Genomic DNA, 27,530 nt, shown 5'->3' on the forward strand with positions numbered 1-27,530 from the left:
TATTGAATGGCTTATTTTAGGTAGTGATACAAGAAAATATTGCACTTTCGATAGAAAATATTGCACTGCTTCGACTCGTGCAATATTTTTCTATCTCGTGCAATATTTTCTTGAATCACACTCAAAGCCATTCAATATTATATAAATATCTTCAGACACAAATGCATGGTAAAACAACATATTATCTGCCACCTTTATTGTGTGAATATATCTTCTTTAAACCTCCCAAGCTGCCTCAGCGGTCCTGGCTATTCCAGTTGAGATCCATACACCCCCTACAGAAGACATGACCTTAATCTCCCATACAGGTGGGGGTAGATTTCAAATGCAGTTCTACCCATTCAAGTAATCCCATTTGAAATTCACACTCCCTGTGTGGAAGATTAATGTTGTGTCTTCCATAGTGTATGGATTTCAACTGGAATAACCTATTTGGAAATGACAGTAAAGTTTTGTGACAAATATCATAAATACCATTATTTATTACCCATTTGAATAAGGATGATTGTGCCTACAAGTAAAGCAACATTCCCTGCTTATCCTTTTTTTTTTAATCTTTAGAAAAACACTGCATTTATATAACAGCTGATTAGAATGAACCAACACCCAAACATGTCAACAAAAATTTGACCACATGGTTTTGACCACATTTACGAACCGCCACATTTTTTTTTTTTTTTTCTGCGAACAGATAAGGTATACAAAAATACCAATACCAGACTATTTGTGAATGAAATATTTGAATAACAAGGCATAAACAATAACACCAAACAATGCTTTCAACAATAACACTGGACATTAAAAGGGCATTTCGTGATCCACAGCCTCATCCCCCCCACTTTTCCAAAAACAAATTGAGATTGTTATACCACTGGATACCTCTGGCTACTTAATGTTTATGTTCCAAATATTTCTTGCCGATTAATTCAATTAGCAAAAATATCGCCAAATTTGAATTTTGTTCTGGTGCACCAGAACGAAATTACAACAGTGGCCAATAGAGCAGTGTATTGGACATAATCATGCATAATTCGCAAACGAAAAATCGGAATCAACTGAAATGCTTTTTTCATGGATATCTACTGAAAAATGTCATAAAAAGAGGATGCCAGGATCACGAAATCCTCCTTTAATAGGCGATAAAATTACCAATAAGACACGGTACTTCATAAAACGATTATCAATCAACTCAGCCATATTTTACAATTATCATAACCCTATTATTTCAAACCAAAAGAGCGCATCACTAAGAATGCAATGATGAAGTGAAAAAGAACGAAAAACTTCAAAAAAGCTGTCTTAATAGCAGCACAGTAGGAAGCAAAGAAAAGTCAAGTACGAAAATACCAGTGGAAAAGAGAAAAAAAAGTACGAAAATACCAACATGCACAATAAGCAGAAATATGTATTTAGGCCCGTACGCAGGATTTTATTTGGGGGGTGCTGATTTTGAAAAAGTGGACTTTTTCTAAGGGGGGGCCATTTTGTAAAAAGTGAACAAAATTTGGACCTTTTTTGTCCAAAAAAGTGTAAAAAACCTGACTTTTTTTGCTCTACGCTCGCAAATTCTGAAATTTTTGGACTTTTTGTATACTTTTCCAAATTTGGGGGTGGGGTCGGTCGCACCCCCCGCACCCCCCTGCGTACGGGCCTGTCAGTATAAGTGTGACATGCAAGAACGATAAAGGTGCAGCGATATTGTGCACTGTATCCTAGCAGTGCCTCATCACTCACATCTTCATCCGTAGCCATTTTTTCTCTCAAATAGTCCCAATTGATCTTCTTGCTCTAGTCATAATAAGACAATATACAATAATACAGAAAAGAGACGGTCCATACAAGAAAGAAACATGCACTCACAATTGAAAAAATTGGATCTTATTTAATTGACTTTAGACTTAGACTTTAACTTAGGTGTAACATCAATAAGCTGCTGCACACACTTTTTAAATTATATCAGCAAAGAGTAAAACACCATTCTTGTATGTAATGAACTTTTGAAAGTGTGAATACAAAACCCCATTTACACTGGCCAAATTTGTAATCCATTTCTGGAATAGTCCTATCGATTTAATTTTTTTAAGTGTAAGCAGGTCGTAATTAGTCATAATGTAAAACATCGTAATTCTAATGCGGTCATCATTCATTTGAAGTAAATATGAAAAAGTCATCATCAATTATGACTTTTCGCTAATGTTAATAAACAAGTTGTTGAATTTGTGTTTACTTTACGACTTCTGGTTGTTGTACTTGTGGCTATCTCAAAATTAACTTTCATAAATGCAAATTTGGAATCAAACTTAGTTGAAACACCCACTACACAAATGAATTTATGCTAATTTATGTTAATACTCAGATGTAATTCAAAACACAACTTTTGCCCAGTGTAAATGTGATATAAATCCAACTGTGGTAAATACATAATATTTCATGCCTTAGAAGAAAAAATCAACTCGTATTATTATGCCCTTGCAAGATAGTAACCAGTTTATCAAAAGCAATTATGTAATTATAAATTGAGGGTTGGAATCCAGAAAGCCGTAACTCACAATTGTGAGTTATGGCTTTCTGGCTCTTAACCCTCAAAATATTCTATTGCACTTCATCAAGTACAAGCAGGCATTTTTAATAGTAGTTAGAAAAATATATTTCAAACAGCAACATGGAATTTGGCACAAAGAACAAACAACAGCATCTCAAGTTGCTACGTGTAATTATTCAAAGACAGCAAAAATAAAATTACAATATGACCCCAGATCAAAATATAATCAGATCCTCATTTGAGTGTTTAGTGGGTACAGTTCTGGTTTACCTGCACACCCTGTGTTTTCAATACAATTCTGGTTTACCCTGTGCACCCTATTTTTTAGGGTTAGGGTTGGAATTAGGGCTAGGGTTATACTTGTGCACAGGGTATACCAGAATTATTCTGTTTAGTGATTTCATACTTGCTTCCTTCATTAATTTACATCATGAAAAAGATATTTTGTGTTAATATGAAATTTTGAAATTGTATGGAACCTTGCCCATTTCACCCCCCCCCCACTTGCTATTAATACGCAACGACAATGCACACCATGAAATTCTTTAGACTAATTGCAAAGATTTGTGCCAAGTCTACATGTTTTACAATAAAAAATGAACTTTTTAGACTGCGACAAGTCTGTTTACAAGTCTGTCCTTTTTAAACATTTCATTTTTTAAATCATCAAAATAAATTGCAAGTTTTAGATTTTATTTTAATATAAAAAATGGACATTTTTTGAGTCCATGTTGAAAAAAAAAAGTGTTATATATTACACCTTATAAGTTATCTAGAATAGCACTAAGATTTCAAAACATGTAGAACCGTGAAAAAGACTGCATTGGAACTTAACTTGGACAAGTACTTTTTAAACGAAATTGTGTTCATTTGTAAAAACATTGGTAATTCACATGCTTAAAATGTATGAGTTGTAAGTTTAGTATTCATAAATGTTGTTGATTTACTTAGGGTCATTCAAAAGTTCTGCCTCAACCTTCATATCTCTGCTTCTGAAAATAGTAGCCCTTGCATATTTTCCTTGATTAATATATCAATGATTTTTATCTAGCTTATGACAAACTTTTTTTAAATGTCCTTTTCCATATGTTGTTGGGGAACAAGGGCATAGCCAGCTTTCTTGGTCAGGGGAGAGGGGTGTGGAAATAAAAATTTTGGGGCACATTTTTCTTTTTTTGTCAGGGGGGAACTCTGCCAGGGCACGTTGCCCCCTGTCCCCCCCCCCCACACTGGCTTTGATACTGTTGGCGAGGTAAAAATGACTGACTGACAGGGTGGAAAAGTTAATGTTGTCTGCAAAATCATATGCTGGAATGTATCAATTATATTTGTCCTCATTTACATGTGACATTCCAAAGTATAATCATGCTAAGTTTGAAGAAGCTACTCTGTGCAGAAATAAAGTTATAAGAGTAGATGTAGAACTGTTATTGAATGACTCACATATGTATTGTGAAGAAAGTTAAGAAATCATGGTTTCAAATTTGCAATGATTCATGCAATTTCTCTGGGGTTCACTTGCTTTCAAATAATATTAAACAATAGAGTAGATAAAAATAGTTCTTAAGTGCCAGATACTTAATCACATACTAGTGGGTATGGTATATAATATTGAGAGTACTAGTTTACCATACATAAAAAAAGTTATGTTATATGGTTGAAAAGATGGGCAATTGATCCCATTTTGTCATAAAAGTTATAGTTAAACTCTGTATAAATTACTACAGATTTCAACACCTACTTGCCAAAATGGGATTCATTTGGTTCAGTAATAAATATCCATTTGCTTTCTTTTTTGTTACAGGGGTCTTCCAGGGTTGCACGCTGCCCGCAGGTTGACCAACCAAGAGCTTTAGGTAAACCTGTATTATTTGCAATTTCTCCGAATTATGTTGAACAAAACTCATTAAAATTTGAATAAAAATAAAAATAATGGTGTCAAATGTGTATTTTTACTGTATAAATTACTGTTATACCCCCACTGTCAGTAAAAATTGCCTATTTCCCACCTCTATCGATCGCTAAAATGATAAACAGAGGGCAGTATAATACTGCCCTCTGTTGGCGACTTCGGCGACAATGCAGCGCATCTGCTGAGAGGCAGGCTGAGAGGTTAAAAATAATGTACGACACTCTTCCATGCCAAATTTTCTAAGCGATTTTTCACGACTAAGAGTTACAGTGACGTCAGCACCATCTTACTTACCATACTATAATACGATCAGCTTCACTAATATTAAAATCATTGGTGTTTTTTTTAATCATGATTGTTTCAACGTCATGCATACGTATTGTAGCACACATTTGACACCATAATTAATCAGATATTATAATTATTAGTATTTGTTCTACAAATTGGAGAAAAATTAACGGACAATACAGGTTTTCCTATTGCTCATGGACCAACCCTCAACTTATAGAGCTAAACTTTTCTTGATCAAGATGGGTTTTTTGTTGTTTTTTGCAGTAGCTTTAGAAAATTACACTGATGCAGCATTACAGACAAAATGTGTCAATATGAAGAAATGTAGTAAATTTATTATGATGATTGAATATTTATGTAGAAGGCAAAACTTTAAAATGTTTGAATATGCACATATACAAAATTGAAAAGTGCAGATTTAGTTTCATGCATACCCAGTTTCACATAAATGAATGGTTTTTAATAACTTACAACTCTTTGTGAAACTGGCCCATACAGTGAAAATACTAAGATAAAAATGTCCTTATGAATATTTTGATTGATGGTTACTATAGCTATAGTTACATTCAGCTATAGCAGATTACAATATGTGCTTTAGAGCACAGAAATTATTATATTCAAAAATGTAACAAACTATTGTTTTATGACTTGCATGGAAAGACTAATTAAGTCAGGTGCAAAACTGGGAGTGGCTTCAAAGGTTATCATGCATATCTATATTAATATGTGTATGATTTTAACAAACTATGCAATATTTTTTTTAAAAGAACCACACTTTTCCCATTATTTTCCCAGATATAAAGTAGAGTCATATCAGGGGCATACTCATGTGGCAACAAACGTGTGCACACACTGGCGGCATACTGAAAAATCAAGCGAAATCAGCCTGTTTGGGGCTATTACGAGTCACTCCGCCCCTGGGATGTTTTGAAAAATCATGCAAAATCAGCCCATTTATGGCTATAAGGAGTCACTCTGCCTGTGGGCCCCTAGTCATGGGTACACTAGTCCCGGGACTAGTACATACATCAAATTATTATTAATTTCTGATATAGCTTTAACGTCACTTTAAACGTAGTATAAATATGCAAAACAAGTTTTGAAACCACATATAAAATACAGATTAGAGGGGTAAGTGAATATAGTGAGATACTTTGGATATTTTGGTGAGTTAAGTGAGTTTAATATTAAGATCTTACAATGAAACAAACTAAAATGTAATATTAAGCTAATCATACAAATACATCAGAAGCATTTTGAAAATGAATGTAAGCATACCTTGATAAGTATTCTGCCTCGTAGTTGTTCTGGCGATGGTAAATGGCTGCTGACAGTTGCTAGAGTGGGTACCTCCAATTTGTCTGAAGACATACTGTCAAGGATTATCACATGTTTTACATCACAAGTTTTACATGGTCCTTTGGGTTTTGAATTAGCCTAGGACAGAAATCTGCAATTTTTGTTTTTGTTTGACATGGTGTCTTTGTTGTTGGTTGAGTGTGGAATCAGCAGAATGTGCAACAAGCGGAGGAATGAGTTACTTTCATATATGTGACACGATCAAGGGGAATGAGTCGGATGTCGCTAATATTGATTTTGAGATAATGGCAAAGAAAGTGTTAAAATTCTTTTGTTTTATATTGTTTTAAGCGATTGATAAATTGATGTAACTTTACAAAGAAAAGTCGTATCAACATGGGGTTTTCAGTTTCTGAAAGCTCTAAATGTCTTCTTTAAAAACATGTATAAAACTCATTTTTGACCAGGGCCGACATGCGACTCATTCCACTTGATCATGTCACATATACCTTTTACTATTATAGATTCCATATTAAATTGGAGTATGGGGGAGGGTAAGATTTCGGCAGCTTGGCGAACACCCCTGAAGAAAAATAATCCAGCAACCTAATCCCCACCCCAGTAACCAGTACAAAAAACCTGTGTAGATACTATGAAAATGTTGATCCCCTTATTTGCACATTTTTTTCCACTTCAATGAAGGGAACCCTTGGTGGGCTCAATATGGCAGGTTGAAGTTTTGGCTCCGCTATATAGTGGACATGCAGTCCAACATCAAGATTAAGGTAGGCCTTAGTGCAGTTAAAAATCAAAAATAAATAAATGTATTACCGTAACCACCCGGGTATAAGCCCACCTTCAGGTATAAACCCACCCCCCTATTTTTCAAAACATTCTGGGAACAAGGGTGCACTCGGCTATAAGCCCAGTACTAAATTTTGGCCAAGTTCTTAAATCAAATCAATGCTTTTCTCTCACATTTAAGAACAAATATAAAAAAATATCAGTTGATAATTAACATTCCACCCTTAGAATTTTAATAAATTGACATAGATGATAGAAATTACTGATACATTGGGCATATACAAATGGGGATGATTTTTCTTATTTCTAAATTCAAGTACTAGCCCCTCCCAGGTTATAAGCCCACCCCCATTTTTGAAGTGAAATCTGCCATCTAGGGGGGTGGGCTTATACCTGAGTGGTTATGGTATGTATACATTTCCTTTACAACTCATATCAATTTTACCCCAATTTTTGCACCTCAAATTCTGTACGACACCATGGGCCCCCATTCTGTGATGCATTCTGCTCTATCAGTCACTTCATTTTCATGTACCCCATCCACTTCCCGGGGGGGGGTCACTCCCATTGTGGCATGTACACCATCCGCGATAATCAACTTTTGAAAAGCACCCTAAACAAGGATTTAACCCTTGGCTAAAACGACACCCTAAACAGGGATTTCATTCCTAACATCAAATTTCATACCCTAACTTTCATTTCCGCGCATTTAGCAATTGCAATTTTGCTACCCTTTTTTCCAATTTTTCATGTTTTTGACACCCTAAACGCGATACAGCGCGTATCGTGCCTACCCACCTAAAACGACCCTTTTACGCGTTTTCATTATCGCGGATGGTGTACAGGCCACAATGGGAGTGACCCCGGGTATGCACCTGTCATTAGTGCCAATCCGGCTCGAAACGTGGGGGACAATCGGCCTGATTTGTCAAAAGCTGGCTGAAAAGAACAAAAAATAGGCCAGTTGAAAGGTTGATAGGTCCCCCCCTCCCCCGAATTGATGCCCATGGCCCCTGTTAATATAAAGGATACCACCAAGTATCTCCACCAAGTATTTCGCCATCTTTTTCTGCTGATCCAAACTACAATGGTTTTCTATAGATAAGATGACTGGATATGGACTGGCGACAAACGCGCATACTTGTTGATCACCGTGATGACGCCTCGAAACTTGATCCGCTTGTTAGCGTGTAACCATGGTATATGATTGGCTCTCCATCCTTGCCGTCCCAACAATCCACTGTAACACAAGAAACATTGGGATATTCCATATAAAATCCACACTACCTCTGTGGAAGATTTTGAAAATATCTTTCACAGAGGGAGTATGAATTTCAAATGGAATGAACAAATTAGGCAGCTCCATTTGAATTTCATACACCCTCTGAGAAAGATTCAACCTGAATCTTCCACTGAGGGAGGGTGAGTTACAAATGGAGCTGCTAATGTGTTCATTCCATTTGAAATTCATACACCCTCTGTGGAAGATATTTACAAAATCTTCCACAGGGGGAGTGTGGATTTTAAATGGAATAGCCCATTAGTCACATTATAGAAATAATCTAGGCATAATGATCTTTGGAAGAAGAGTCAACTTTAATGCTCATCTCAACCCAAATCTTAATCCTGTGGTAGACTCATTTGCCTATATTGACTTCAAAGTGGTCAAGGCCCCACCCCCATTCAAATCTACCTTTTCAAGGTTGTTTTTCTATGCAAATAAATAAATAAAACAAACTTCAGGCAAAAAGTATTTGGAAATTTGCCATCGCAGTGGTTACATATCTCTCTGGTAACTGGATCACACACCTTTTGGAATTGATAGTACATGCTATAGACTTTGTGTTGCGATCATTTCGATCATGGTGCAGGACTCAAAAGTGTGATCCAGTTGACATAGTGATAATCGGATTACACGTAATCCTTTGTTGGCAAATAGAGATTCTCAGCACAGAACATTTTATTTGTCTCAGTTTCAGATTCAAATGCCATACTATTTGTGTTTATATTTTCAATTCTCTAAGCTAAAATTCCATCATCATGAAGTTAATTTCCAAAATCATTTTTTTAAAGACTTTTTGTTTTTGTTGTTTGCTGCACCAAATCAGTTCTGTTTACTCCCTGTTTCTTCTAACACAATTCGTAGGACTAATATTATGAAAACATAATATGCTTACTATCAGGAATTGACTATTATTTTGTAGCTTTGATAGATCCTGTTTCTGTATAATCTAAGCTTCTAAAGAGTTGACATTTTAAGTATGCAGCTCAAAATGATCCCCTTGTACCGGAATGGTTTGGTGGCTCTGAAAAGAGCCGTTTACTGAAATCACACTTACTTTCAACACATCTGCAACCAGCCTGTAACACCATGGCGTACACATCGACGCTGGATTGAGACATCAATTGGTCACCAACAAGGTATGTGTTATGTGATGAGGCTATGTAGTAATGAGCCAATGGTTGGTCCATGTCATGATTCACTCTGCAGTGAAGTGGATTGAATAGGTGACCTTCTTTGCTGAGGAGATATCTGGCAAAACCTGATGAATGCAAGCACATGTAACCGTAGTTAGGCATACTAAAACGTACTGGGTTAGAGACAACTGACCTGACCCTGATCAGGTCAAAGGTTATATGCACAGAGGAGTAAGATAAAACAGAGCGCGTACCACCAGTCAAAGTCCCTGTGTATTGTATGGTGTAAGTTCTCGCATATTCATGAGGGCCGATTGTTCGATCGTGTAGTGTCTAATAATCACACCAGTGCTGCGTGCCTTCGCGTATACGCGATAGAGCGTTGCGTGCTTTCGCGATTACGCGACCATGAAAATACGCGGTAATTGCGTAGCAGTCTCGCCTGTCGCATTTCACGGAACAATCGGCCCTCATTATCGGATGAGGCGGAGACTTTGACTGGTGGTACGCGCTCTGTTTTATCTTACTCCTCTGTGGTTATATGTCATAGAAGGGATAGTGATTTCTGGTTAGCTTTATATTTACTGATGCACTACAGATGACAAATCAGTCTGACATCATTCAAAAAGCAATTTCATCATTGAACACAAAAAGTACTGAGACTAACCTCAATATTTTGAGGTGAAGACACACATCCTCATCAGGAGAACTTCAAAAAGTTGTGAAGGAGTTGACTTCATGATTGATGCAAGATGACCTTAGGTCTAATCAATGAGGTGTAAAGTGTCGGGATCTCGAAGTCCTAGTCACCAATTGCAATGAGTGACTTCTGATCTGTATGGCTTCCCTCACTAGATGTGTGTACTCTTTGTCTTCTCTGTTAAGCACTTTTACATTGTCCCAATCTATAGATGAGGTGACCTCAATGTTTAAGTGTTAAACAAAGGGAAGGGATTGGTATATCTTTATGCTTGAAGGAACCCTATGCAACCACTACACTGTTTAATAGTCTTATTGTGATGTGGCAGGAGTTTTAAAAACACAAGCCCTGAAAAAATATAATACGCATGCATACTGCCAGGCAAAAAACAATGGAAATTTTGATGATGCTTGTGCATACTGTCAGGCATTGACGTCAGAAGTCACATCATCTATAGAATGGTGTGAGTCTGTAGTGTGTTTGTGACCAGGGCTTCGAGATCCTGACTTTATTGATTCGACATACGGTCATCTCATGTTAATCATGAAGTCAATTCCTTCATCTCTGTTCTGAGTTCTCCTGATGAGGACACTTGTCTTCACATCAAAATATTGGAAGTTAGTCTTGTGTTTTTGTGTTGAATGATTGGATTGAATGTTGGTATGGATTTTGATGTCTTTGTATCTCTAGTACCTGCAGTATTTTATACCATCAGTCTTGTGTTAATTTTGATGTATTATACATCATATTATGATTTTATACAATATGTGCTGGAGCCTGGGACAGGAAGTGACAAAGAAATAGGCCTATACAATCAGTATTGAATTTGTTTTGTGGTGCAAATTTGTCTTAGACAAATTTGGCCAACTTCCCAACTTATTTTTCACACAAAACTATCGGTAAAATTTCTTTTAAAAGCAGTTGTTGGACGGGTGGTGTGATTAATACCTTAATTAGTGAAACTTGAATATTTTATTGTGTGTATAAGAATATTGTTTTGAAAGTTGCTCAATCTTGAGTGTGAGTGCGGGGAATACATTCTGCATTGTATTTCTAAATCTTCATATGCCCTGACACATACTATTTTGTTTGCTTAAAAGATAGTGTAGAAGAAAGAGAGACAGAAAAGGAAAAAAAAACTGCTACAAAAATTATACTGAGTAAATTGCACTGACCTACTTCTGGCACTGAGCAGTTGACTTCCTGGCAAAGACAATGCCTTGCATTCAAAGTTGTTACCTCAACTTTAAGGGGGTACTACACCCCTCGATAAATTTGTGTCTATTTTTGCATTTTTCTCTAAAACTAATAACACACTGGTAACAAAAATTATGTGTATTATTGGGGCAAGGAATCCAATTACTAAACTGGAATTTCAGTGACCCAAGACAAGCGGTTAGTTATTTATGATAAGAAATAAGGTACCGCTAGGATGTACCTCATTTCCTATCATATATGCTGAACCGCTTGTCTTGAATCACTGAAATTTCAGTGTAGTAATTAGATCCCTTGCCCCAATAATATACATAACTTTTGTTACCAGTGTGTTATTATTTTTTGAGAAAAATGCAAAAATTGTCACAAATTTACCACAGGGGTGTAGTACCCCCTTAACAGTCTTCTTTAATTCTTTATATAATTAGTCAAAAAATTAAAAACATATTTTTGAAATATAAATAACTAATAACAATAAAACCAAGGGGGTTACTCACATAAGTACGTAAGGTATACAGGGATGTGCCTCTCTAATGTGTCCATTTTTTGCAATAAAATCCCTAAACATGGTTCCTGATTTGATAGAAATTGGTAAAAATGGCTAAATCAGCTGTGTTTTAGGTACAAATATTCCCTAAATACGGGTAGGGGTTTTAAAGTTCCAGCGGCACTCCCTAGTCAAAATGTAATTCGAGTACCCTCATCTACCCCCAACCTGAATAAAACTCCCATAAAAAATCAAAATGATAAATTACCATCAATTCCAATCCACCCATTTCTTGAGTTTTCTGGTATTGGTTCATACTGCCGTATGATATCAACACAATGATCGAGAGTCACATTTTCCATGCATTGTTCCTGACTCAAGAACCGCAGCAGCTCCTGAATTGTCAGGTGACCCTTCCCGTGACCGTATTCTCGTAGTACGCAATCGAGTTCTTCACGTGTGCTGATCGTCTTGTAGAAGTGGATGAACTCATCGTAGCTAAGCTGTCCAACGTTGTCATCTTCAGTATTTGAGTCAGCTTCCTGATGGCATTGAAAAAAGAGGAAAGAATCCATGTAAAGTAGTCTGATCCTAGTATAGGTACACAAATAGATCAAAATGCCCTTTGGTAAAGGACATTTTCGTTTTGTCACCTCAAGTTGTATAGATTCATACAGGAAATTTATTTCAATGTTAATTAAGGTTGGTGCGTTCTGATGAATGCTGGGTTCCAAGGGGAAATAAATTGATGACTGGGTAGACTCTTAATATTAACAAGTTTGCTTTTTTCTTGTCAATATTCCTGTGATATGATGATAGCATTCATGGTTTACTCCTTTGCCAACTATATATGCCTTGCCTTTAAAGCCCAGGGTGCACTTAAGCTAATGACCAAGACCCCCTATTGGATTGCGCAGCTCAAAAAGACCTCCTAACAACTTTGACCAACATAGAGCTCTAAAAGACCCTTGATTTTGATAATTTCAGATTCCTTAATCCCTAAATTGCTCATTCCCAACATTTCTGTTTTTTCCAGCAATTTTCAACCAGAAAACCAAGAAAGAGCCTTGATTTTGACTGTTGGCAGCTCCAAAAGACCCCTCTTTACTTGTTGGCAGAACCAAAAGACTCTCTTTTACCAGTACGCCATCAGTTCCTAAAGACATACCACCTCAAAATTCCCGGGGAACATACCCACTAAAAATGTATGATGTGCCCCCAGCTTTAAAGTAGAACCAAACCCTAATCAAATCATTCAGATCATTCAATACTTATTATAATGCCTTTTATACATCAGTGGATCCGGAACCGGGTGGGCCAGGGTGGCAATAATTTTGGCCGCCATGGCTAAGTATCATAGGGTCCACATTGCCCCCACCAATATTCAAAATCTTCCAAGCTTATGTAAGTTTATATACAGGTATGTTGTACAATCAGATTCACTTAAAAAAGAACCTGTTTTACAGGCGGGCAGACTTTGGTAGTAGTAGGGTCGGCTGTAGAAGTTTGAAAACAACCCTTTTTCTAGAAAAACAGGCATTTTTGACCCCAAAACATGATTCATGTTCACTTGAAAAGGCCTAATTTTCATGTTTTCCTAGTCATGCATGTGTACACCAAGAAACTTACTGACTAGGCCACTAGTTGGCCCAATGCCCAACAACAACAAAATTGAGATAACTCATGCTATACTGATTTGTAACATGATTGAATATACAGTCTAAGGCTTTGGAAAGTCAATCTTGAGTTTCCCCCATCACATAATTTCTGAAAGTGAGGCAACTTTTTCATTATTCATTATTTTTGTGACCTCATTATATGGCCAAATGCGAGTGTAAAACTCACTCTTATTTGCTATCAGATGATAATTTATTGCAATGAGTTGACTGAATCACTAAAAATACACAGATATTCATCTTTTTTTTCTCAAAAAATGACCAATTTTTATTTTTATTTTTGGAAAATGACAATAATGAATTCAAGTAAAATAAAGTGCGGGCAGCCGACGGGAAACTCAAAATGGACTTTCCAAGTCCTTATCGTTGGAATGTCAACTTAAAAGTTTACCTTAAATAGCTGCTTGACTTTCCGCTTTGCTTAGACTGACATTGAGTTTGTGCAGGAGTTTTAGGATCTCATCAATACTTAACAAGCCATCTCCACTCTTGTCTGCTGCCTCAAATGTAGCCCTCAACCATGTAAAGGAAGGAAAGAATAGTTAAGGATATCAACATTACAGTAGCAAATTTTTTGAAAGAGGGTGCACATATTTTTTTTGGCCACCACCTCCTTGAATGGCTGTGAAGCCTTAGGACCATTTTTATAATATTATTATGCGATATGAATTAAATAAGTGCCGGGCGCAGTTCTATTTCTTTTTTGTCTATTTGCCTTATTAGCGAGCGTGGACATCCGGGCACTGAGCAACAAATTGAGCTAAATTCCCTAGCAACAAGTGAGTCAAAATAAAAACATTCCATGCACGCACTCAACGTAGGCGTCGCCGTCATGCACCCGATGCGCAGTAGGCGCAATGTACAGTTGCCTTTATAATTGATTTGCGCATATTGTTTTCACCGGGATTTGACGTAGCTCCGCCCTTGGCTATTTATTAGGACCCTCGGAAAGGAAGGGGTGGCACAGACCTAATGTGCCCATGTCTGGATCTGTGCCTGAACATCATCAGCAGTGAATCATTTCTATGGGAATTAGGCATGGTGGCAGCAATTAAATAATACACACAATTTCAACAGTGTGTCACCCTATGATGATAATAGGATTCATATAATGATGACAGCTATCTCTATTAGCTATCTGAAATCACCTCACTGTGTTTTTACTGCAATAGTTATATTATAACTTATGCCAAATTAAAAAAGAAGTTTGTCTCAAAGCTCCCGCGCACATTAGTTTATTCACCTAGTTTATTCACCCACATCAGTAAACAAAATTACTTCAATACAACAGCAGCATCACTTCGTTGTTCAATACAACACTTCATACAGTAGAATAGGACTTTTTTCACATATGAAAAAATAAAAATAAAAATTGCATTTCGCATTAGTTTTTCAGAGTTGGAGAGCTTTGAGACAAACTTTTTTTTTATTTGGCCTAAGTAAATCAATTTTCAGGTTTTTTTAATTGACTACATTATTCATTACTTTAGGAAAAAATCAGCAAATTATAAGCAAAATAGTGAAGAAGGAGGGGGCCTATATGTTTCACCCTAGCAAGGCGTAAGACAATGCGAGACACAATGAACATATGCAAGGATCAGAAATAAATTATGCAAACCCGAGAATTTATGATATAATGACGTTTTTGGGGCTCAAGGCCCGCTCAAGCAAACTGACATATGAAAATTTTGAGTTAAGACTCTGGAACGGTAATTCCTGCAGAGTCCTGATTATTTCTCTCTCAAAATTTTCATGTCAATTTGCTCAAGCCCCAAAAACAAATTCTAAACAATCAGACACAGTGAAAAGGAATATTACTTTCACTTTGTAAATCAATTTAGCAGAGAGGGAGAGGCAAGGGAAAGCAAAAGAGAAAGGAAGTGTGGAGAAAGCCCGGGGAGAAAGATAGTGAAAGGGGAGGGGAAAAAAGTATTCAAAAATCCAAAAGATTATTCACCAACATCTTTTTTATTTATTTTTGATTAAAATATTCAAGTGTTTTATTATGTAAGTAATTCATAATATAAAAAGGATATTGGTCCCTGTGTTCTTGGCTTCGTATTCTCAGCTGATGTTGTTTACTGGTAGCGATCAGATATCTCAGTCCAATAATCCACATTTCTGCATCTTCATGATCATCTGCTATGAGATCCAATGATTCCCATGCAGTACCATAGACGATAGAGAAACAGCAACGTGCATTGTATTGGCTACTGGATGGTCCAAGACGTTTTAAGATGTCTGTGCTTTCTCCGTCTCGCACCTCCTTGATCACATCTATGTTAACTGAAATGTAAAATGTTGATATTTTAAATAATGTTAAGTTAATGTTTCACTATGCGACAGGATAAGTCACAACAAAGTGCAATAATGCAAAAGAGCTATATCAATTTCAGAACCAAGTTGATTTACAAAACATACCCTAAATAGGATTTGCCCTTTTACACCCCTAAACAGGAATTAACACTGTTTGCAACAAATTTTACCCCTTAAACAGGATTGTGCCTGAAAGATACCCCTAAGTAGGATTGTGTCTGATAGGTACCACCCTTACAGGTTTTTGATAAAATTATAGTACATATTTTTGTTTATAATTTTCTAATATTTGTGACACAATCAAGGGGAATTAGTCACATATCAGCAATTTTCAATTTGAAGTTGTTTACACCATTTTCTGGCAGTTTACAAATGCTACATTTTGATGCAAACCCCATCAACATCGGACATCTGGTTACCGAGTTATGAGCAATTTATCAATGGCTGTAAACAATATAAAACAAAAGAATTTGAGCACTGTTTTTGCCAATATCAAAGAAACAATATTAGCGACATCCGACTCATTCCCCTTGATCATATCACATTTATGTTTAGGTGATGTTCCTGATGCAAAACATGTCAGGGAAACAAGCTTTGTGGAATTGTGGGATCATTAAAATGACTCCTAAACACACCAACTAGAAAAAATTTGAGCACAAATGCTCAGTTTTGGAAAACAATCCCCAAAACAGATTTTTGACCCAATTTTTTTCAGGCAAACGTAACAAAAAAATTCTTGAGTAAAAATAATATTTTGTTATTAATTTTTTTAAATTAGATACAAATATCTAAGACCAGTTTTTTTGTTTGTTTTTGTTTTTCAGTTTTGACCAACTTATAAAAAAATTCACCAAAAATGGTAAATGTTCCAAAATAAATCACCAAAAAACCACAATTTTCATCCAAATTTTCAAAACAATAATTATTAGCAGTTATGAGTCCCAAAAGTTTCCATAATTCCAGGGTTAAGACTAACCTTAAGACATATACTACTGCATTTTATCATTACCTGAGAGATAGCATCTTCTGAGCCATAGGTCACCAGCTAACTGACTTTCAGTAACCCTTTTATAGATGATGTTATTTTAAGATAAGGCCAAATAAAAAAATTAATTCGTTTTGCATCCGTCTCCCTCCTTGCTTTCTGGGATCAGCCCATATAGTTTTTTCTTTTCATTTTCATATTAAATTTAAGTTTTTAATACTTTAGTCAAATGTTAATTGGTCAACATGGATCACTTGTGGGAATCTATTAAAGAGGTCTTACTCCTCAGAATCTTAAATTTAAAAACAGCCTCTTTGTTTTCCTGAAAACTGCTTGCAACGTTAATTTTATGTGAAAAGTGCTGTATTTTGTCAATTTAGCAACAACAGAAAAAATACACCTCCCTCCCTCCTCACATTTTCAAAAAGGTGTGGATGTGAAACAATTTTTTTTTATTTCATGTGGCATAAAGAAGAGTGTCACAGAAGCTTCTTTTCATATTATCGGTTTTTACCAGGGCATTTGGAAGCTTTTCATTTAAACTAATGCAAACAGAGCTACATTTCACAATATTTAATTAAAAATCAAAGATTAATTTTGTGAAATTTAGTTGCTCCCAGGAATGTCAGAAAACAAACTTTTTACACCATATATAATTTTTTTTTGACTATTTGCTTCTAGATAATAGTATGTTCATAAAATTAGTGTGTGCATTGCATTTGTTTAGCCAACACATTAGACAATCAGAAATCACAAAATAAAGACTAATATAGGTGAGGAGACAGGTGCAAGGAAGATCTTATCTGATTACAATAGCTGCTGTAAAGGATATTTTGATACACTAGTAAGCCTTTTGCAAAATTAATAGCTGCCCATGGTATAAATATGCGAGTTTACCAAGGTGAAGGATCAAGGCTGGCACACGAAAGCATTCAAATGAAATTATTCAATTTGAGAATTAAATATAGGATTTTGTCTTTTGCCTAACCAAAATCATGTCATAATGGATGGCAGGGTTTTTTGCTGAATTATGCTGGTTTCATACTTTCCTGCCGCTTGCCGCTTTGCCGCTCTGAAGATGAGTTTACTTCACTGCGCAATCTCACTAAAAACGCTTAGCGGTGACCAGCGGCAAGCGATATATCAATTACTCCACCGCTTTGCAAGCGGCAGCACCGCTGGGAGTTGAATTCAAGTCAACTCGGAGCGGTGCCGCTCTGACGTATGAGAACAAAATACGATTTTGGAGCGGTGCTGAGCGGCAAGAGTAGCTTTCAGAGTCATGCCGCTGCCGCTTAGCGGTGTGCCGCTCCGCTTGCAGAAAAGTACAAGCGGCATGATGAAGCGTCATGCCGTTCAGCGGCAAGCGGCAGAAAGTATGAAACCAGCTTTACTTTTTTTGTACCATTTCAATTGTGAATTTTTCATCTGAAGGGGTATATAGAATAACATCAGACACAAAATTGCATTCTGAATACAAGGAGTGTCCTTCTGATATCAAATAATTTTGAATTTTTGAAATTTGAAATACACTACAAGTTTTATGGCAAATTATTCAAAATTTATATTTTCTACTGGCTTTTCCTCATATCATTTAGATTATAAAGTTTACTTCGAGGACTGTTAAATATCAAAAATATCAATTTTTAATAATTTACCATAAAATTTGTATATCCCAAAAAATCATAATTTGATATCAGAAGGACATTCCTCGTATTCAGAATGTAATTTGGTGTGTCTAAAATGCTCTCAGGTCCCACAAAATATACTGTGCAAACATTGCTATCCAATTCCATAAGCTGGTATATTTCTTAGCACTTAGCAGCCAAATACCTTACTAAGGTTGATTATTTTATTTAGCTGGCCAATTCCATCTTCTGGGAATTTAATTGAACAGCTATAATTGATCCCTTCCCTTCATCTAAAAGTATTAAATTATAATTCAGCCCATGTCCATAAAGGTCACATTTTCTTCCAACAATCCATTTCCTTTCTCTTAAGCCGTATTCAGACGGGCTTAGAGGTAAGTTTGTGTTAAGCTAACACAAAGCTACCTCTGAGGTAGCTTTGTGTTAGCGCCCGTCTGAACAAGTATCATGTTAACTAACACAAAGCTTAACACGAAAGATTTACCACAGAGATTTTTCTGTGGTAGCGCGCTAACATGAAGCGATCACTCCGTGTTAGCCCCCATGTGATCAAGATTCTGTGGTAAGCTTGACCTTATGGATACGATTCGCAGTATTTTTAATTTCTTTAGCAATAAATTCACAATAAATTATCTCCGTTTCTCATCGAGAATGAGCATGATGAAAGAAGCACCACAAAAACAAAAAACCAGTAAACTGGTCAAAGGAAGAAATGGAAGTGCTGATGTCTGGAAAGGCGAAGAAATTGAGTGGAGAAGAAAACAACAGCTAAAAAAATCATGTGTAGGACATAATTGCCCTGAAACTAAGAGACGCCGGCTTCCACAGCGTGCTTGCATTATAGCAAACGGCCCTATAACTTCCAAGAAATTTCTATTTTTACCACAAAGCAAAGACTGAGCCGTGCAGCTAGAGTTAAAGACCATGAGGAAGGACCTTGCGGACAAGTATCCATGTTAAGTTACGGTAACACAGAGGTACCGTAAGCTCCTGTGTGATCATGCCTTTAGACTTGTTTTCACATTTTAAAATAATGTACCTGCCCATTTCCTTTTTACAGCAGCTGAATACTTTCCAATGCCGTTGTCTTAATTCATTTTCTTATCACTTCACATCATCGCATGTTTAATTATATTAATTAATAATATGAAATAAAAACATGTTTTATGTTGCTTTTCATAGACATGACCCAATTTCAATGAAAGTAATTGGTGTAGGCATTTTCTGTTAAAAGTGAATAAACAACATATTTAGGGTAATTTGAAGGTGCTAAATTCAAAAATGTTGTTTATCATGCTCAATTTTGGGGTCTCTACCCTAAAAACAAAATTAAAAATGGCTGCCAATTCTATGGGTAATATGACGGTAACAAAATAAACATGCTTTTTGCTCAAAATCAAATTATTCTTCTGGTCCTAAAAATTCCAAAAATATACAGTTCATTCACATCTGACCTATAGCTTAGAACTTACGGAGTCAAAGGTCAATCACATTGTATATGGGTCAAAATTTCAAGTTGCTCTGATTTTCATAAAATTTGCATCACATTGTTCCTCTACCTTCAGATTCATAAAAAGAATAGTTTGCACTACCAATGCATTTAAATGCTAGTACAAATTATTCTCTTCTGAATCTCTAAAGGCAGAGAAACAATTTGTGAATTGTGACCTTTGACCTGATAAGTCATAAGTAAACCGTAGGTCAAACGCATATGAACTCTATCATTTTTTCTATGAACGCTATAATTCTTGGGACCAAAAGAATAATTTTGATATGATTTTTGAAGCATGCTAAATTTGTTACCATTGTATTACCCATAGAATTGGCGGCCATTTTGAATTTGATTTTTTATGTTCAATGGCGCCAAAATTGACCATGATAAACAACTTTTTTTAATTTAGCACCCTCAAATCACCCTCGAAATGTTTTTTTATCCATTTTTATCATAAAATGCTGTCTACATTTTACTAGAGCACAAATATTAAAATCCAGGCCGCTGTCTGATGTTTAATTATTTACATGGCCATTTACTTTTCTATTACACAATATCAGCAGCCAAACCAATACATAAGGCCGATGTTTCAATTAATTTTGATGTCTCATATCATAATTAAGTTGCTCAATTGACATTGAGCCAGATACGGATAAACGCTATACATTTATCTCGATTTAAATGCATGGTAATAAAATTTTTTAAAAGGATTACTCACTGGCAATGGGCTAATCCATTTAAAATCCACACTCCCGCTGTAGAAGATCTTGGCAATATCTTCCACAGGGGGAGTATGAATTTCAAATGGAATCAGGACATTTGGCAACTCTATTTGAAACTCAACCTCCCTCCGTGGTAGATTATGGTTGAATCTTTCTCAGAGGGAGGATAAAATCCAAATGGAGCTGCCTAATATGTTCATTGAATTTGAAATTCATACTCCCCCTGTGGAAGATACTTCCAAAATCTTTCAAAGGGGTAGTGTGTATTTTAAATGGAATACCCCAATCTGCCCGGTGCGAATATATTATTGGATAGGCTTTTTCGTATCGGCACAAAATGGTATAATCATGACAATTTATTCTTTCCCTTGAGTTGGTCAAGGAATAAACAATCATCTTTGAGTCGGATTTGGGTTTCTAGACCAGCACTGACTGAGCTATCATAAAGGCTTGCTTAACCCTCTCCTCATGTGTGCCGATTTTTGCAGACGACAACTTTCAATTTTTTTTATGTAAAAATTTCAGAATTGTAAATTTTCATGACCATATTTGGAACCAGTATGAAATATGCATGAAAATGAGTACAAACAAGCCTAGTATCAGTTCAGTGGTTCTGAAGATAGCTCTTGATATTTTGAGAAAATATCGCAAACTTTGACTTTTTATGTTGATACCTATCGCTACCAGGCAAAGCATTAACCCAGTATCACACTCATGTATCTCCCATGTGTCTAGCAACTGACATTGAGGAGAAATTATATTTACATTTTACTAATACTAATCTAACAATTTTTTGTGCGGTAAAAATAGGCATACAATTTGATGTGGCTATATAAAGCTATGATCACTAGGATCCATAACATGCATGCTCATCTATCAGGGGCACAGTTCTTAAACCCCAATACATTTTGTACATTTATTGAATGAACTTTGGGTATTTGGGTACAAAAACTCATACTTTACAACTTGAGGTCAAATTTTGCACTATGATTATGTAATTGAGGTTATTGGACTATGCCATTGGGATGAGACTATTGTGGATCACAGTGTATGGTTTTGACACTCATCACGATTAGATGTGAATCCAATTAATATCATTACATGATTTCGCACCCTTTCAACTCATCATCAATCTTCTGTGTCTGGTAGCATTGTTGGTTAATCATGAAGCCCTTCAACATCGTAATGAAATTCATTTGTGTATTTATTGTCTATTTGTCTGTGTGAGTTATCTTCTACAAAATGAATATAGATCTTTCTGTGCAATGGATGACCTTTTGATTTCATTTTGACAAGATCTGTTATGTTATTATACAAAAATTCTTGGTAATGTGCATAATTATAAAAGTGAAATGCATAAATAAATGAAACTCTTGATCAGAAATTGATTTGAGATTTGGGGAAAAGTATCAGCTTGGAAATGTTTTAACAACAAAAAATAGTTGCTAATCTAATTCTGTTTTGTTGGTTTGTTTTTTTATCTTTTTTTAAATTTAAGAAATCATGCCCCAAATTGCATTATAAGCTTACTAATGAAGTTTAGTAAGATATAAGTCACGGTGGGAATATATCACTTTTAACCAGTTTAAATGTGCAAATAAACTGTTTAAAAAAAGCTTTCTTGAAAATGCTAACATTCTGAGCAAAAAAAAGAAGAAATATCAGGGTAGGTATTCTAATAATGTAGAGTAAAAACTTAAGGACAACAAAACAACTTGCTTGTTAGGGGGGCCTGATGCAAACGGGGGGGCGCTTAAATTTTTGGACCCTCCTGGGGGGGGGGGCTGAAAAAATGACCACAAATTGTCCTGGAAAAATTGAGTTTATATGCTTTTCTATGGGGTTGACCCATAATTTTCTTGTCAAAAAGGGGGGGCCTGAAATTTTTGAGGTCTGTAAAGGGGGGCCTGAAAAATTTCGCTATGAAATTTTTTTGCATCAGGCCCCCCTTTACAAGTGTTTGTGAACGGTCCCTTAACAGCTCTTCATGTGAATGAGATTTGAATCACTCATAGTCCAGGATGGACAATCAAGAATTACACTGGTTCACATCCTGTATAAATTGGGCTATTGCATTTAAAATCCACTCTACCCCTGTGGAAGATTTTGGAAATATCTTTCACAGGGGGAGTATGAATTTCAAGTGGAATCAGCACATTACACCAACTCTATTGAACACTCACCCTCCCTCTGCGGAAGATTCAGGTTGAATCTTTCTCAAAGGGTGTATGCAATTCAAATGGAGTTGCCTAATGTGTTCATTCTATTTGAAATTCATACTCCCCTGTGAAAGATATTTCCAAAACCTTCCACATGAGTAATGTGGATTTTGAAGGCAATAGACCAATATATTTGAAACCCACACTCCTCCTGTATGTAGCTTTACCTATATCTTCCACAACTGGAGTGAGTATTTCAAATAAAAGTTACCAAATTGTCTATTCTATTTGAAACTCATACTCCCTCTGCAGACGATATTTACTCCCTTTGCGGAAGATATTTCCAAAATCTTCCACAGGGGTAGTGTTGATTTCATATGGAATTGCCCACTGCATATTCAATGATCATAACACTGTATGTATACCCTGCAAACACACAATGTTTCTCTTACTTCTAGCTTTGTTTCCTTTTTTGGATGGTTTCCATTTGATGCTTGTTTTATTGCTATCTAGATACAGGGTCTTCACTGTACATCTGCCAGGCCCTTTTACCTTAACCACTGCTGTACCCATAGACATTGCTGATAGTGTCTCTGAAATAAATATGAATAATGCATGAATACAACAATTAATTATTCATTAGCATGTGGAGTCTTATTTAAACCCATGAGCCAATCTTGATATTGTACTCCCTTATTTATTTATTTGTTTCTTTATTTACTCTTTCTTTACCCAAGGCAGCTTCTTCAATATCTAGAATTGATCTCCAAGAGGGCCCAGATGTATAAAATATGTACAACTGAATGATTAAAGGTGGGTAACCTGATTGACAGTCTCATCCCCTACTTTACCCTATCAAAAGGCAGATTTTTGTATCAGGTGAAAGCTGATATTTTTCTCATTAACATATTGAAATTAGGCGTTCCAAATCAGTATATTTCCGAAGAAATCACCAAAAACTGTTGAATTAGTCTTAACTGTGGTATACCACATTTTCGACTAATTCAGCAGTTTTTTGATATCTTCGGAAATACACAGATTTGGAACTCCTTATTTCAGTAAGTTAATGAGAAAAATAGGATCTTCCATATTTGAAAACAATTTATTACATGATCATGATGATTATCATTAATAAAAAATACTGTACACTACAAGTTTTACTCTGTATTAAATGTCAGTAATTCCATATAAGAATTAGTCACATTTATAAGGAACATTTACATGATCTTTTTGCATGAATGCTTGAAAGGGACAACAGATTATGTTCTACATAATGTTTTAAAGAATTTGATTTTCCAAATATATCAGGTCACCTTACTTTAAACATGTATACATGTACATAAAAATATAGAAACAAAACTGTCTAGTTTACACCTTTTGTGTAATTTACGTAACTTGGAGTGAAATGAATCTCTGAAATGCATGATTGGTTTGTAAACATTTTTTACTGAATTTTGTCAGCTGTCATACAATGCCCAATGCATGATCATACCTTTGGGCAGTGCTCAATGGACAATATTCATAAAAGCTCCCCATTTTACACCTGGGTAGAGAGAGGCAAGTGAGGTAAAGCAACCTTGCTCAAGTGCACAACACGATGGCACCACCAGGGCTAAAACTCGCAATACTCCGATTATGAGGTAGACAGTGGCGTAGCTGCCGGGGGGCAGGGGGGCAATTGCCCCCCTGGCAATGCCTATTTGGGCCCCCACCCCCCCTAGCGCAGGGCAAAATAATAAAGGAGTGAGAGAGATGGACAAAGGGGAAAAGAAAGAGAAAGAGAGAATCCATAGGCCAATGATATAAGGTGCAGATAGAATTTGCAAAAATTTTAAAATTTTGTTAAAAAATGGAACTATTATATCAAAATGAAGTCGCTATCCGTTGTATTCCTTCAAACCACCGGAAAAAAAATTGGGTCAACCTTTTTTTTTCTTTTTTTGTTTGGTGGATTTGGGCCCCCGCCCCATTCAGGCTTGCCCCCCCCCCCTGGAAAAAATCCCAGCTACGCCACTGGAGGTAGAGCCTGTACCACTGCGCCACCATGCCCCAAAAGAACTGCATGTACTGTGATAGAAATGTAGGCCTACTGTCAGAAAATTTAATTTTGGGTACATTAATGCCACAACAAAACAAAACAGAATAATGTACAGGGTGTCCCAAAAATGTAACTACATTTCAAATATGTATTCTTACACCTTACAAAATCATAAATTGGTAACAGTTTTTGACAGAGTGTTACAATATTTTGTTTTACATGATATTTTTTATGATAACTTTTCTCTGTGTGTAGGGACCAACCAAAAGGTTTTTTTATGAGCCTACCTGGCATCGAAACATTCTCATCTTCAAGAATTCCAACTTGTTTGTTCACTTGATTCCTCTCTGCATCTAATCTGGAGGAAGGGATTGTATTTCTTGGAGATACACTCATTGGAGTCGGATTCCTGGGAGATGTGTTTCTTGGAGACACATTTCGAGGCGATGGAGTCCTCCTCGGAGACTCCATTCTTGGAGAAGTTTTTCTAGGAGGAGTTCTTGGAGATGATGACCTTTCAAAATAAACGTCTTTCTGATAAGATAAATTATGGCTATCTTTCATGTAAAGTCTATCATCTGAATATGATGATCCGGAATGATATCGTTCTAGTTTATAAGACCCGTTACTTTTTTGATGATCGGACTCTGACGGCTCACTTGCGTATTGCCTGTTGCTTTTCAGGAGTGATTCAGATGACCGACTTTGCTTTGTGCGGTGTTTACGAGGGGAATCTTGCTGAGACAGATGTGATGGGCGAGGGGAAGAACGATTAATCTCAGAATGTTGTGAATAGCTTGCCTCTGTATGAGGGCTAGTAGTCCTACTCATATCGTCACTTGACATGGAAGCATGTCCACTACTATAATCCTCTTTCTCACACCCACCACTACTAGTATGCACACCTTCCATGCTTTGTCCACTACTTAAATAGGGAGACTCACGACCAGCACTGACCAGAAGCCCATCTGTGCTTCTCCCAGCGGTTAATGGTGGACTGCTCTTGTTCCCATGTTTTAGTCTATTCAAACCATCTGAGCTCCATGAATTCTGCAACTCTCGCTGCATATTTTCCACCAATGTTCCAGCAAAACGCGTCTCTAAAACAGACGGGGAAGCACTAGGAAGACTAGAACATGATGATGTTGCCTTGGTGACGCCAGGTGATGTTGGCGATTCTGGTGTCCCAGGGGGTGTGCGAGGGACGACATCATGCCGTCTGATCGGTAGCACCTCTGGCTCCATGTGGCCTCTGGGGCACTTGTGCACTGAAATGACAAGACAAAAATAGTTATTATGCAGTTTTATCAGTAGGAGTATTATTGACCATTTTACAAGTGACAATAAAAAAACCAGGAAGAAGTAGAAAAAGTAAATGACAAAGACATTTACATTAAAATTACAAAATATAAACAACATTTTTTAACCTATATACGGGCAAAGAAGTACAAAAAGAAAACAATGTAGAACGACTTTCATTTTGTATTAAAATTACAAAATATAAATAACATTTAACCTGGACAGGCAAAGTAAACACATAGAAAGACTTTCAGTTTGTAAAATTAAAAAAGGACTAGTAGAATTCCCATACTAAATACAGGAAGAAAAATTGGCAGAAGAAAAATATGAAAAGAGGAAGAAGTAGAAATAGAAAAACTAAATGATGAGCCATTTCAGTCATTTTTTAAAGACAAATATACCACTGACCCAAGTCATACCCAATGACCTTTTTTAGGGTCTGCTACACAATTACCCCTTTTTTCTTGAATTTTAAGTTGCCGTCATGAAAACTTTTTTAAAATGAATGAAACTTGTCTACAAATTCACTGAGTTGCGCATACTGTGTGCAGTGGCAGCACCAGGAATTTTTTTTTGGAGGGGGACAAGGGGGGAGGCAAATTTAATTTCAGGGGGACTTAAAATTGACCCAAAAAGTGGAAAATTTCCTAATCTGGGGTTTTTACTGGGGGGGGCAAGAGTTCTGACTGGGGATTTTCTCCCATGCCCCTGGCACCGCCACTGACCACAAGACATATTACACACCATGCTTTCAACAACAATAAGCTACATATGTGTAGCTAGTTCACACCTCGACAAGCATGGCATGGACACTTTGATGGTACCTTTAAACCACATTATCATTATAGGCAGTAAACCTTAAAATCTCGCCATGTAGGTGTCGACAGCAGACGACAAGTTTCAAATTTTCTTTAAAAATTCAAAAATGTCAGAATTATACATTGTAATGACCATATGAAATCAGCATGATAAAAAAACAAGCCTAATATTGGTTCAATGGTTCATGAGATAGCTCTTGATATTTGGACAAGTATCTCAAAATTTTTGACATTTTATGTTGAAGCCTATGTGACCAGCATACAGAGCATTAAAGAACGGATACATTGATAGATGAGGCCATAATTAATTGTTATATCCCGCTTCCTATTCTTGTTATAGCTCCTGTGCATGTGTCACCTGACTGACATATGCCATAATTAAATACTGGTACCTCAGAAGCTTTTAAATCCAATTTTGATGGTAGTTTGTTACAATGTCAGTCAAAATTATATGAAAACTTGTTTCTTTGTCATTATACATTTCAAAAACACTAATTGTTTAATGCTCTGCAAGCTGGCCATAGGCGGCAGGCGCTTCAACATAAAAAGTCAGTTTTGAGATATTATCTCTAAATATTAAGAGTTATCTGGAGAGCCACTGAACCAACACTAAGCTTGTTTGTACTCATTTTCATGCATTTTTCAGGCTGAATCCAAATATGCTTTCGAACAATTTTACATTTCTGAAATTTTTGAATTAAAAAGAAA

The 27,530-nt window shown here is 36.2% G+C and overlaps 1 protein-coding gene across 1 annotated transcript in view; it reads right to left on the bottom strand.

Moving 5' to 3' along the window:
- LOC140159989 (uncharacterized) overlaps window positions 1–27,530 on the bottom strand; it is a 102,257-nt gene that overhangs the window by 43,808 nt on the left and 30,919 nt on the right. Inside the window, 11 exon segments of the mRNA XM_072183256.1 lie at window positions 6,024–6,106; window positions 7,881–7,983; window positions 7,986–8,026; window positions 8,029–8,088; window positions 9,188–9,391; window positions 11,937–12,210; window positions 13,736–13,762; window positions 13,764–13,866; window positions 15,381–15,630; window positions 23,120–23,260; window positions 24,993–25,973. Of these exon segments, the coding sequence (XP_072039357.1) occupies window positions 6,024–6,106; window positions 7,881–7,983; window positions 7,986–8,026; window positions 8,029–8,088; window positions 9,188–9,391; window positions 11,937–12,210; window positions 13,736–13,762; window positions 13,764–13,866; window positions 15,381–15,630; window positions 23,120–23,260; window positions 24,993–25,950 (2,244 nt within the window). The 5' untranslated portion in view covers window positions 25,951–25,973.

Source organism: Amphiura filiformis, chromosome 9 (assembly GCF_039555335.1).
Source record: "Amphiura filiformis chromosome 9, Afil_fr2py, whole genome shotgun sequence".
In the NCBI taxonomy this organism is placed as follows: domain Eukaryota; kingdom Metazoa; phylum Echinodermata; class Ophiuroidea; order Amphilepidida; family Amphiuridae; genus Amphiura; species Amphiura filiformis.